Source organism: Peromyscus eremicus, chromosome 10 (assembly GCF_949786415.1).
Source record: "Peromyscus eremicus chromosome 10, PerEre_H2_v1, whole genome shotgun sequence".
Taxonomy (NCBI): domain Eukaryota; kingdom Metazoa; phylum Chordata; class Mammalia; order Rodentia; family Cricetidae; genus Peromyscus; species Peromyscus eremicus.
In genome coordinates this window covers 75,650,467-75,665,713 of record NC_081426.1, presented here as the reverse complement: position 1 = coordinate 75,665,713, position 15,247 = coordinate 75,650,467, and the positions used below count along the sequence as shown (strand labels likewise).

The window sequence follows — 15,247 nt, the reverse complement described above, 5'->3', positions numbered from 1 at the left end:
CAAGTTTGGATGGATTAGCATAGCTATGATATAACTTGTAACATACTTTCTATGTCTTTATTCTGCCAACCATAATCTGCAGGCTTTGCTTTTCCACTGCTCTCCTTATTTTCTTTAGGTGGCTGGTATCTGATCCAAGAAGTACACAGCTACATCCAAGTCAGCCAGGAATGGTTTTTGTTCTCATTGTTTTGTTGCTTAATAGTGGTTTCAGAAATTCCCTTCCCTTGCAGAATCCCTTCACAGCTCATTGAACAGAACTGATTTAATAGGAGGACCACAGAAATAGAAGTGGAATTAGTTCCTATTCCTCTAGGATTTTGCCCGACTAGCTATCTTATAGAGTGAAACAGAGCCTGCCATCAAAGAGAGATGTCAAGAACATGTGTGGACTGTGTGGTATTTGTTTAGTCCCTCAGTGTGGTGGTAAAGGTGAAGGAAGAGAAGGACTACTCTAGTATCTGGAGAGATTAGTTCTATTTACTGTGTATGGAAGACAGGCAAATGGTTTGTGTAGGTGTTCCATTCGTTACAAAAGTTTTGGTAGAATGTTGGGGATTCTGTAGACTATAATGGGTTAAATAATGGAATGTAGTGCTGGAATTGAGAGGAGTGTTGGCAATTCATTCTATAGTATTACTTATAAAGAAAACACAGGATTAGAACTCAATGGAAGAGAATTCAAAATTTAACTTGAACACAATTATTCAAAATGCTTCTCAGACCAAGAGGACATAATAAAGTAACCAGAAATAAATAAACATAGCTATTAAGATATATTTTTGACAAAGATACCAATAAAATACCCTGAGAAAAGACAACCTATTCAGTATGTTGATGCTGGGAAAACTGGATATCTACCTGCAGTAGAAAGTAGGGCTATATTTCTAATCCTACAGAAAAATAAGAGGTCTAAGTAGATAGATAAACAACTTTAATATAAAACCTAAGATGCTGAAACTTCTGGAGAAAAACATAAGGGGCAAGTCTCAGGACATAGGTCCAGCAAGTGCCTTAAATAGAAACCCAATTTCACAGGAAATAGACCCAAGCATTGACAAATGGGATTACATGAAATCAGAGGTTTTCTGCAAAGCAAGAGAATCTATTGACAGAATGAATAGACAATGTTTAGAATGAGAGAAAAATCTGTCAGCTATATTCTAGACTTGACTCAAATAAAATGTGTAAATAACTGCAAACATTTAAACACCAAAAATTCCCTTTGCATTCAATAAATGGGCCAATGAACTGAATAGATAGTCTTTGGAAGAATAAATGCAATTGTCTAATAAATAAATAATTACACAAATAAATAAATCTAAAAGTATTAAGCATTTTCAGTCATTGGGCAATGAACATTATAATTAATTTGTGTTTCAGCCTTATTCTAGTTAGAAGGACAACTAATGTTAAGAGGAGTGCAGGGAAGAGAAAACTGTAGCTGGATTTTTCTCCAGTCCTACCTGGGCCTGCAGCTGCTCAGACTCAAATAAAAGCACAGAGACTTAAACTATAAATTAAAACTGTATGGACTAACGGCTCAGGCTTCTTGCTAGCTAGATCTTATATCTTAAACTAACCCATTTCTATAAATCTATACCTTGCCATGTGGCTTGTGGCTTACTGGTATCTTTACATCTTGCTTCTCATGGCAGCAGCTGGCAGCATCTCTCTGTTCCACCTTGCTCATTCTTCCTCTCTAGACTGGCAGGTGAAAGAGATTTGTCCTGACTATGAGCTAGGTGGAACACAGGAAAACTTCAGCTATAGAAAACTTTGGTTCTGATAGAAGTGCAAATGGGTGCATTCACATTGGGAATTGGTGTGGAGGTTCATCTCAAACAAAGAGCAACAAAATAATAATGAAAACATAGGACTACTATATGATACAACTCTATCACTCCTGGACACATACCCCAAAAGAATCTATATTCTACCACAGAGATACTTGCAAATTCATGTTTATTGCTATTCTATTCACACTAGCCAGAAATGGAATCAGCCTAGTTGTCCTCCAAAATATAATAGGAAAATGAAAATATGGTACACACACATCAGGATGCTTTATTTAACCACAAAGACAAATGAATTCACTTATTATACATTTACAAGAAAATGAATGCTATTTAAATAGTCTATTAATTGAGTTAAGCGGGGATCGCAACAGTGCATGTTCTACTCTATTTGTAGATCCTGGCTTCTAATTTCTATGTATGTGTATATATGAGGGAGGAAGTTTGGACATAGGACATTAAATTGGAAGGGGCACAGAATAAAGGGAAAAGAAGCTTTAATGAAGGCAGGTGTGAAGGTAATAGAACACATATAATAAGAAACTGGAAAGGGGAATTCCGGGTATGGAAAAGGTGGAAATAGGGGCTAGAGAAGGAGGGATCAGAGAAAGGATCTTATCTTTCTTGGATGAGTATCAGGTGAAACTAAATATATATGAACATGACATAAAGAAATCTATGTTTTTGAAAGAACTGAAAGTCCTTTTTTTTTTTTTTTCAACTCTTTAAACATGAACATAGGCATTGAAAGTACACTCACACATTTTATTCAGATCTGGACCTCAGCTCATTGGTTCACTTACATTCAGATTGGCTCTTACCCACTTAGATAAACCTATGTCTAAACAACATACCCACAGACGTATATCTTCAGGTGAATCCAATATGCTTGTCGGGTAATGCTGACATTTGAGGCCACTGTTAGGTTAGAGTAGACTTGATCTCTTTGATGGTACTTGTTGTCTGGTAGTGGCAGTAAGGCAAGTGTGTCTAGGTGTAAGTGGGATTTCAGGAGCAATCATTAGTGCTCATAGTCTGTCACTAAGACCTCATGTACAGTGTCATGCTTTCTTACTACTTGTTTCAGTGCTGAGGTTCTGAACAGGATTGTAAGACAGCAATGTTCCTGGTGAGCATCCTGGAGGGATTCTAAGATGAGTGTATGATAGAGCTTATATATTATGCTGCATATCATCTCACATGTATCAGTAAATACCTTGTTAGTTTATATTATTTTTATATTCATGGGCTGATGAGAATTAATGAGAAGAAACCAACCCACTTCCACTCATTATCCATGAGATTATGCATGGCTATGAATTTCTGTCTTCAAGTCAAAGGTTTCAGAAATCAATGTAACACCCCCCACCAGTAATGAAACTTTTTACCCAATTTACAAATTTAATTTTTCAATGAGAAACACTTGTCTATTTCCTCTCTACTCATGTTTGTTGGCTATTTTGTGCCCCCTGAAGCAGTTGATAAACTATTAAGTCAAGTCTTGAAGTCAGAAATCACATCTGTACTGAATGGAGCCATGGAGAAAGGCTGGACAGCTGTGTATGTGGTGTTTGTCCCCTCAGATTAGTTAAATATGTGCTGTAATTGAATGCAGTGCCTTTCTAATATTGGTAAATGGAAATCAGTAAGCAAGCATTCATCAAATACATATTGTACCCTATGGAATTTTAAGTCTATGTCCTTAGAGAAAAGGAATGCTATCCTATCTGCTACTAATTGACATTTTTTTTTCCTAAACCATCAGAGCAGCAGAGGTCTAACTAGCATTGTAAGTGTTTGCCAATGTGAAAATCATGAAAGGAAAGGAACAGTAGCAAAGCATGAATATGCCTTCTTGCACTAGATTGCCCTTGTTATTCACAGGGATCATACATTTTCTCCTGGCCTTGCTGACCATGGATGGATGGTGAGGATGTCAGATGTCCTTCATCTGTCCTTTAACTGTTCAGTGACAGAAAATACATTTCATTCCTGTGTTGTTGTCTTTATTTTCCCCCTGAGTAGTCCAGAACATTTTTGTGGTCTTACAGACTCATGTCAGCATTACATTTAAAAAAATGAAGTATCATTGAATGGTACTTAACAAGTTATGGATATTTGAAAGTTATAACAAAAAAAGATCCTATTTGTTTTTTATTTGGTATTTCTCTCTAGTTGTTAGAAGGTATGAAGTTGAGGACTTAATCTTATTTTTTAGGAAAAGTTTTCTTATTCATTTTACATACTAATCACAGATCCCTTTCTGATCCCTCCTCCCGCTCCCTCCCAGCCTTCCACTCCCCTGATCCACCCACCCCAACCCCTCCTCCAAAAGGATAAGGGCTACCATGGGGAGTCAGTAAAGCCTAGTACATTCAGTTGAGGTAGGACCAAGCCCCTCCCCCCCTGCATCAAGGCTGAGTAAGGTGTCCCACCATAGGTAATGCACTCCATAAAGTCAGCTCATACACCACGGATAGATCCTGATATCACTGCCAGGGGCCACTCAAACAGACCAAGCTATACAACTGTCTCCCATATGCAGAGGGTCTTGTCCGGTCCATTGCAGGTTCCACAGCTCTTGGTCTAAAGTTCTCCATGAGGAAACTGAGATCAAAGGGGAGTAATAGAGGGGGTGATAGGGATGAGAACATGAGGGAACAGGATGGTCAAGTTGAGGGAGAGACACAGTGGGAGAGCAATTAAAGAGATATCTTGATAGAGGGAGACGTTATGGGGTTAGGAAGAAAATTGGTGTTAGAGAAATTCCAAGGAATCCACTTGAATGACCCCAGATTCGACTACGAGCAATAGTGGAGAGGGTGCCTGAACTAGCCTACCCTGGTAATCTGATTGGTGAATGCACTAACTGTCATCACAGAGCCTTCATCCAGTAACTGATGGAAGCAGATGCAGAGATCCACAACCAAACTAGGCCGAGCTCCAGGAGTTCAGTCAAAGAGAGAAAAGAATTATATGAGTGGGCATGGGGGGGGGGGTTGTTAAGATCATGATGAGGAGCTCTACAGAGATAACTGAATAACTGAACCAAGCTCGTCGGAACTCATGAACTTGAGGACTTAGTCTTTTAAAACATAGTCTCTTTTGATAATTTTTGTTTTACCTGTGTTTGTTAGTGCCATCAAAAACAAATTTGTGATTCTCTGACTTTTTAGGAAATAAATTATTTAAAAGATTTTCTTGTCACATGAAACACTGAAATTAATAATTTAAATTAATGATTTAGAAATTAAACTAAAACATACTTACAATTAAAAGAAATAGTTTCTATTAGAATCTACTTTTGGCCAATACTTATATATTTACTGATTTAAAAGTTTCCAGGACTGCTGGAGAGATAGATGGTTCGGCAGTTAAGAACACATAACGGTTTTGCAGAGGACCCAAGTTCAGTTCTCTGCACCCATGACAAATCCACAAATGGCCTGTATCTTCAGCTTCATAGGATCTGGTGCCCTCTACAGGTCTCTATAGGCACTACACAAATGTTTCTGCTCTAGTGAGCATGAGCACATGCAGACACGTGCACACACCATACATACCACACACACACACACACACACACACACACACACCACACACACACACACACACACACACACACACACCACACACACCACACACACCACACACACACACACCACACACCACACACACACACACACACACACACCACACACCACACACACACACACACCACACACACACACACACACCACACCACACACACACACACCACACCACACACTACACACACACACACACACACCACACACACACACACACACCACACACCACACACACACACACACACACCAAACACACACACCACACACACACACACACACACACACCAAACACACACACCATACACACACACACCACACACCAAACACACACACCACACACCACACACACACACACCACACCACACACACACACACACACACACACACCACACCACACACACACACACACCACACCACACACACACACACCACACATCACACACACACACACACACACACACACACACACACACACACACACACACCACACACCACACCACACACTACACACACACCACAGGAATAAAAATAAAACTCTTTTTAAAAAGCACTTTAAAAATCCCAATATTAGTGAGGTGTTTTCCCTTTTGAGCACTGACTAGGAATTTGCAGTAGATTACATACTTTTCGATCCCTGTGGGCTTATTTCTCCTGAAGAAATAATTTCCTTATCACTGATTAGCTAACCAATCATCCCATCGTCCTCTTATCCTCATAATTATACGACTAATAGTTGAGTTAAAAAATGACCTTGAACGTTTTTTCAGTATCATTGTGTGGCTTCATTTTAAAATATAAATAACAAAATAAAAACATTTTCCACAAAATATCTGATATCTAATTAATGCTTTCCAGAGTAACTGTGGTATCAAACATTTCCTCTAATTATATTCATTAGTGGCTTCTCTCGGACAAGTTTTAATTAAGTTGTACAATGAAGATCAATACTCATTGTGTATTCATTGTAATTTACAACACGCATATATACTGTTCAGAACAATTTAATTACTGTAATTGTAGCAAAGAAGACACTTAGAAATTGCACTCTATTACTGCCAATCCCCTCTTTAATAAGTTTGTTAAAGTCACTGGGAAATTAACTTTTGAAAATTCACATTTTTGTGCACCTTGTCTACATCACAGTTGTTTTTAATACTGCTTTAAAATTTTTGTACATATATGGAAATTGAGACATTAATGACATTATTGAAAGTATTTTTTATATATTTCATCATAAATATTGAGAAACTATTAAAGTGTAAGAATGTCCATCATAATTACACCAATTTTGTAAAAAAAAAAAATAATCTAGGGGAATTGCTTGGGTAGACTACTCTGTTTTATTTATGTAAATTAGACTCCTATCATTTTATTAACTTTACATTCTTACATAAGAGTTTATTTTGTTTTGTTTGAAAAGGAATGGTTCCAAATATGGTAATTTCTGTTAAGGGATATTATCCTTGTAACACACTATAAAACAAATGTAAAGTAGAAATTTTTGGTAATATCGATAGATAAATGTGAGAGCATGTCAACCTTGGAACTACTGAAATTTGGAAGTCATAATTTTTTCATGTGGATTTTTGATCTTTGTGGTTTTGGGGGGATTGGTTAGCCATATGCTTGGCCTCAACTCCAAGTGACTACTACTGAATGCTGATTCAGACACACCCTCTGGATCAGTTCACTGACAGGATGGTTCATTCATAAGTTATACAATTATGGAAAATTTGAGCTTAGCCTGGTGTATACACTTGAGTTGTTGGTTGTGGGTTTTTTCAAGGTTTAATTTATTGTTTATCTGCATATGTATATGTGTGAGTTTTTTTATATCTGTGTGTGTGTGTGTGTGTGTGTGTGTGTGTGTGTGTGTGTGTAACTATGTACATCTATGTACATGTGAAGACAGGTCCTTGCAAAGGCCAGAAGAAGATATCATCCCAATGATCGGGAGTTACAGGCTTATATGATCTGTCTGAGATAGGTGATGGAAACAAAATCCATGTATGTTGTGTTCTTTTAAGGGGGCAAAACAACTCAGTATAAGTGATAAGACATCAGGACACTGAGTAATAATAATAGCACACTCATATTTAGGAAGGGGAAGGTCAGTGATGATTTTAGAGAGTTTAGGGAAGTGAGATGCATGGATTTCTCATCAAATACACTATCTGCACTATCTGTTTATTTAATAACTGCACTTTCACAAAATAACATTTAGTAATATTACAGATTCCTGCTTTATTTATTGTTGTATATATTTGTAGTATGTTCAAATATCAAATGACTACCCATTCAAAATTGGATTAACAGCTAAGCTAGTGTCATAAGGCCATTAGTTCACTTCTACATACGTTTTGATCACCAAAATAGCAATATAGATAAATGTAGACTAATGTAAGTTCAGGTGGCAGTAACCAAAGCTTGAAGACATTGGAGGTCTGTCGTTAATAATGAATGTCTAAAGCTACAAATCAGGCAGAGGCCAGTGACGACTACTGCTTCTGCTAGCCAGGCTAGTTATCAGTTCCTAGAGTTCCAATTCCTAGAGTCCAGACATCCGTTTGGACTACAGGTTGAAGCTCATCTGACTACAACACAGTAACACACTCAGTTTGATTATATGAGCTAGTTTATCTCAACTACACAGGCATACTGTTGCTCAATATCAAAGATAAATCAAAAGAATCATTAAAATGAATAAACATAACAATTAAAGTGTTCACTCCCCTGGCATTTAGTCATGTCTAGACAGAGCCCTTGTGTCCCAGATACACCGAAAGGAGGACAAGGACATTTATGTTTAATGTAGCTTTATTCCCACGGAGACAAGAGAAGCCAATAATAAAGTAAAATGAAGAGCATGACTCTTACTGAAGAGGTCAATATAATGTCATATCTGGCAGAACTTATGTGGTCAGGGTAGAGGACAATTGTGATTTGTTTGTTTTGTTTTTCTTCTTTAAAGTATTGTTTTTCAGTAAAGGCATCATTCCTTGAAGAAACTAACAGTTCTACAAACAATATGAGGCCAATATGATTAACGTAGGTTAAAAACGATAAAAAGAACATATGACTTGCATTCATGTTTATAGAACTATGAAAATAGACAAAAATTGTATTCAAAAAAAGTGATGAGTATGTGATAATTAGCAAGTCCTGTGCTTTCTACAATTTGGTGATTGATTTACTTTACTTTGCTAATACTATTATATGTTTTAAATTGATTTATAGGACACACACTTTCATGCATATATTTTCTCATTGTATTTTACTTGTGTGAAATAAATCTAACTTAAATTTTAATTGTACACAAGTTTTAGAAAATACTCAAAGTTCCAGTTTAGGTTGTGATTCTCTCTATCTCATAGTGATTTTCTCTTACTTTCTAAATATAGTCTGATAACCCATTTCCTTGCCTATCAACTCTTGTTCATTTTGTACTTCAAGCTTATACACTTGCAGATATTATAAAACCTTTAAAATTGATGGGCTCCCAAAATACTTACTCCTGTGGTATAGGTAGTTTCAATAAATAATACATATGGCCTGTCTTCTGGTCAATACACCAAGCTCCACTAAAATGATTCAGTTACATTGTAGCTTAGACAAATTCATGAGAAACAGATGTTAAAACAAACAAACAAACAAACCCCAAATATCCATACATGAATTATCTAACTGAACCGTACCCTTTAAATTGATTTAATTCTCCAAGGACAGAATATAAGCACAATGTGTATGAAAACATGAGTCAATGTGAGTATGTGCACTTATCTGTTGGTTCCTTTATAATGATGAAATTCATATCAATCCTGGGATTTCTAAATATATTAGGACTTCAAGACATCAAGTATCTAAAAATTCAGCTTGAGGCACATTTTAAGCTCTGGTTGTATCTAAGTGGAAGACATCTGAGGATACACAGGCCTCTTAAATATAGAAACAAGCTTTGAATTGCTAGATTTTTCATCTTGAGTAAAAATATACAGATTTGCTTTTATAATTAAAATTTTCCCTTACATTGAAGGTTTTGGTTATTATCATAAAAATGTTAAATATGCTTATGAAATGTTTATTGTCACTTAATGTAATTATTTGCCAATTCATGACAGGTTTTTGAGGAAAAACAAAACATGCTTAGCTATAATTTTTAAGGCTGAACATTAATGTCAACTCTAAGTGTTTTTTTGTTTTGTTTTGTTTTGTTTTTCAAGACTGTCTTTTTCATCTTCTTTGTGCTTTTTCTCTTATGTAATAACAACAGTATTTAGGGTTATGCATAGTTTAAATGTTTTTGTTACAATTCCCCATTCATGTATTACAAACCAATTGTTCTCTTTCATGATAATGATACTTTGTAACTCTTGTAGTCATCATAATGAAAGCATAATCTAATGTTGGTAAAGTACACAGTGTGCATCACAATAGGAGTGAAATAGGGATGTACTCACTTTGATTTTTTTTTTTTTTCTTCTTACAGTGAATTTATTGGATTCACGCACTGTCATGGGGGACCTTGGATGGATTGCTTTTCCAAAAAATGGGGTAAGTTTTTATGAAAGTTTCCGTAAAACATCAGCTATGTACATAGCCTTCAAGCTACAGAAGTGAGACTGAAATTTAATTGGACATATTTGTCAAGAAAGGACAACTATTTCTTTCAGATGGGGAATGGAGGGATTACACATTAGTCCTGGGAAGGGTTTTCAATGACTAGATAACAGACACATGCTTTTCTCTCAGCCTTTCCTCTCGTAAGAATGTTTTACTTCAGCACCTAGGAAACGCGCTGCTTTGCCACTATCTCAGTTAAGTTGCTGAGGAAACGTAACTGACATCTGTGTGCAATGTTCATGTACATAGAGATCAACTCACCTTCCATTTCATTTTTAGAAAAAGTTGAAAGCATTCCAAGAAATTCCGTTAAGTTCCATTCAGGCTAAAAACAAGTCAGGCCATCAGTCCTATCTCCACTTGCAAATTTCTTCTCAAATTATGGATTTTTCTTCACTGAAAACTTTTCAGAAAAGAATATTTCACCAGAATATTTCATGGTTAATATTTCATTAAATTATTTATTGAAATATATTGAAGCAACATCTTTGAGAAGAAAACTGGATGTCATTTTAAGACTATATACATACATAACAGAATTTATATTGCTAACAATAGTAACACAGCAGTACAATTGGAAGAGCAGCACATGATCAGCTTTCCAAATAAATTCACAAGGATTTTATCAGAAAATGAAAGCCCAAATTAAGTATTGTTCTCTAATGTCATCATGTGACTCTGAGGAACTGATTTTTTTCACAATTTTATAATAAAACAATTTTAATTTTTTGAGATTTTTATTAACCTGCAACATTAATAGTTTGACGCCGACGGTGGTGGTGCATGCCTTTAATCCCAGCACTTGGGAGGCAGAGACAGGCGGATCTCTGTGAGTTCGAGGCCTGCCTGGGCTACCAAATGAGTTCCAGGAAAGGCGCAAAGCTACACAGAGAAACCTGTCTCGAAAAAACCAAAAAAAAAACCAAAAAAACAAACAAAAAAAAAAACCAAAAAAAAAAATTAATAGTTTGACATCTTAAATTTTTCAAGTTAACATTATACTCAATTATCTTGACTAAATTACCAAATTTTTCAGTCATTTGTTTTGAAATTATACTTAGGGTGTTTAAATCTATCGATCAATCTTACTTTAATGTTCATATAAGCAATTAATTTAACATGTAATATATATATATATATATATATATATAATTTCTCATGAGATGGAAACAACTTTAAGCAAGAGAATATTCTAACAAGTCTTGTGCTAGCAACCAAATTATCCAAAATATTTCAATGATTATCTTCCAGTTAATGAAAAAAATAATTGAGTTAATTAGTCTTTGTGCTGGTGAATGTTGGTCATCCTGACACAAGCTAGAGTCATTTGAGAAGAGGGAACTACAGTTGCGGAAGAGCCTCTATCAGGATCGAACTGTGGGGATGTCAGCGGAGCATTTGTCTTGATTGTTGATTTATTTGGGAGGCCGCAGCCCACTGTGGGCTGTGTCTCCTGCCTGCAGGTGGCTTTACATGGTGTAAGTAACCAAGCTGTAGAGTAAGGACCTTCATCCACGACCCCTGACTCTGGTCTTATCTGGGTTCCTGTCCTTTGAAGGGAGTATGATAAACTCCAAAATAAACTCTTTCCTTCCCATGTTGCTTTGGATCATGGTGTTTATCTCAGCAACAGGAAGCAAACTAAGACAATCCTTTTCTGAGAAAGTTATTTTAAGAAAAATAATGCAGGTTATATTAATTTTTAAAGTTCCTAATTGTGTGCTAAGCTCCTTATTTCATCTAGCTTTAGACAGTTCAGCAACTTCAAATTAATTTGGCATTTCAAATTACAGTTACATTTACAAATACAATGTAAAAACCAATATTGTTCAGATGTTAGAATCTGAAAGTAACAAGAAAAGATGTGTGAGACAGATAAAATGACTGTTAATATAATAAAATCAATTGTGCCATATTAACCTTCATATATTCCATTTCATCCCTTTTACTCTCATAAAATTCTCTGAAAGTTGTTATCCCTGAGTGTGTTTATTATAGTGTGGTATTTTATACATGCCAAAAATGTTTTATTTAATAAGTATATCAAGTGTCCTTTTTGAAAATATGATAAAAATGCATTTTAAAATTACATTTTTACAGCCCTTAGAAAATATTTTATTCCCTGTGGTTTTAGTTTTGTCCTTTGATACTGTTTCAATTGAAAACTTATTAAAACAGAGTGATGAAAGTATATGTCAGGGTGAGTATAAATATGAAGTTGTAGTTACTCTTATGACTGGGAACTTTGGGAGGCATGGCTTAATTCCGTGTACCATTTCTTTATAGAAAACAAAGGTCTTTGTATAAGGACCAAGCTCTTACCAACATTCTAACAATATCATGCTACTTTGTTTTTTTTTTTAATTATCATTTTTGTAAAAATACTAATTTCTTTTCTAGATTGTAAAATCATATTCATTATTTTAGGATGACTGTGTGTTTTTTGTATCACATTTTCTTTGACACAGATAGCCTATAACTATGTATCCTGAAGACAGAGAAATTAATTTAGAGAAATATAGTGATTTTTGATGTTGTTTTACAAGTGAAAGAATGTGTGTGAAATTTTTAATTGCATTTTTCTTGTTGGGTGCCATTTATACTCAAGATAATAGAAATGATGTTATTATTTTAAATAAAATGAGTGTTCACAGTCTAAATGAGTATAGGAAGAAATGTACAAGTTTTTAATAGAATCTAAGTAGATTGTGGAATTTATATTTATATATGCAATATCATACTGTGTGAAATATAAGTCATTGGAATGATGTCAACAAAAAGTCATAGAATATGGGCCTCTAATGATTTCCTTCTCCATGAAAGTCCTAGCAATATTGGAAAAGACTGTCAGAATCAATGTTTTCAAGGTCTAGAAATGAACCACAGTCTGACAGTAACCTAGAGAACATTTATTTACAACAAAACAAAACAAAACAAAAACTAATTTTTGTAAGAAGAGAAAGATTGGAATCCTATATTGCTTCCACCTGACCATCTCCAAGGAAGTCCAAAAAACCCTGAATCCAGCCAGCATCATGAGAAGCACCCGCTGAGTAGGCACCTGAAAAGTAGAGAAAGACAGGAAATTGCTCATGTTCCCAACTGCAAAGAACTGTCATTATTTGATGTCTCTTAAGTTCCTAGAAGACTGACTTAGATTTGAATTTGAACATTTTTAGTCAAATTATTTTTCAGCTTGGCATGAGTTAGAAAGATAGGCAAATATCTAGTAATTCATAGGTAAAGTTTGGTATAAATACTAAAGTAGCCATTCAGTAAAATTGTTGGAAACTAAAACTTCTGGAATGCTGAAGAGGAGGTTTGTGCACTTGTCAAGGATCTAGGTACGCTCCATTAAGACCTGAGAATGATTTAAGTGTAGCCTGTGAATGCCTTGTGATCCTGTACAAAAAGAAAATAAACACAGTTACTTGGATAAATGTTGAATGAATGTGTCAACAGGCACATGCAGTCACTTGGTGAATATAAGACCATTTTGGTCTTATATATAAATAATATATAAAAATATAAATTAAGAACATTTAATGTTTGGAGAGAAATTTTTCAGATATTGTCTGGTATTTAGCTAAACAATCATATTGATGGCCACATATATGGAAATATACTGTTTTCAGAATTAGTTTAGAATGATGTTTTTACAAATAAACCACAAACCCTGGAATGTGGGAACAATCTAAGTTGCCAAATGCCAACAGTGTGTTTAAAGTGCCTAGCTTTCAGCACAAAACTAAAGAGAGTACAAAGAACAACATGCATTATAAAAAGTGAAGACAATAGTAATTGATAGAAATTATTTTGAGAATTCCCAGGATTGAATAAGTAGGTGAAGACTGTAACTTTAACAAGCAATTTAAAAGATAGAAAGACTAAAACAAAATGTGAGACTACAAGATTAAAGAAACTACAATTACTGTATCTCATCTAATTAAAAGTGCCAATAAAGATTGATTATCTTATAAAGAAGCAGATTATATAGAAGTATAAAAGTAAAGCCTGAAATAAAGAATCCACCACAGATGTCTAAGAGCAGGTGTGGTCAGGAAGAAGAAAAGGAGAATAAAGGTGGAAATAGAACAGAGCTCATCCTGTCTGGGAAATTGAAAGAGGGAAAATGAGAAAGGACACAAGTGGCCTAAAGGGACAGGGCCAATGTGTGAAGATTAATTAATTAGTATAATCTCATATTTGAAATAAAACAAAATACATATTCATCAACAAACATAAGTAAAACTCCAAGAGGTCTGTAAGATATATTTAATTTGTCAAAGCCAGAGAGAACTTTGTGAAAACAACCTTTGTGAAACATCTCACCAGTATAGGAAATATTCAGTAATGCTAAGAGTTAATCATTCATTAAAAAAACAAAACAAAACATGATGCTATAGTTAATCTCTAGTGTATTTAAATGCCAAAAAAGAGAAGAAGAATTTCTAGCAAGACTTATATAACCAGCAAAAGTAAATTTAAGGATAAATTAGCACTTTCTCTGATTAAATAAAGTCTAAATAATATAAATTATCAGATATATTTTTACTGGAAACATCCAAGAAATAGGTTGTAAAAAGACAGAGTGCTTTTTTTTTTTTAGAGTGAACTATACTAGCATCTCTCAAACTTTGTCTTTCATCTCCCCTATTTCAATTTGATAGAAACATAAAAAGTGATAAATTATATGCTTTCCCTAAGTGTGCAAATTTATTTTAAGGAACAATAATTGATTTGAGAATGGTTTATTTATAGCTTAATTTTGTGATTTGATATAATGCAGCCATACATCACTTGATGACAGAGATACAGCCTAAGGGATGTTGTGTTCAATTTTGTCATTGTGACAGCATTTTAGTGAGTACTTACTAAAACTGAGCTGAATTGGATGCTACTGGACAGTTCAACGCATGGACCATAGTCACATACACAGGCCTTCCTTGACCAGATACTTATTCTGTGGTTCATGACTGTATTCCAGGATAAACACATATTTTTACTGGAGCCTGGAGGAGCACAAAGGGGTACACATACTTTATGTGTTTTGCATACATGAGAAATGAACTTGGGAGATGTCTCAGTCATCATAGTGCTTCTTATTCAATTATGAGGACCCGAGTTCAGATCCCCAAGACCCATTTTATAAAGCTAGTCACATCATCAGAGAAGCTTCCTCCTGCACTAGAGGGGAACAAATACAGAAACTCACAATGAGACAGTGTGCAGAGAGTGAGA

General features: G+C 35.0%; 1 protein-coding gene across 9 annotated transcripts in view; it reads left to right on the top strand.

Annotated features, from left to right (window-relative positions):
- The window catches only part of Epha5 (EPH receptor A5), a 331,554-nt gene that overhangs the window by 18,366 nt on the left and 297,941 nt on the right, over nt 1–15,247 (top strand). For all 9 annotated transcript variants that reach the window (XM_059275137.1, XM_059275136.1, XM_059275135.1 and 6 more), the window contains exon 2: nt 9,873–9,937. In XM_059275137.1, coding sequence (XP_059131120.1) covers nt 9,873–9,937 — 65 coding nt within the window. The remainder of the gene's footprint in view (nt 1–9,872; nt 9,938–15,247) is intronic.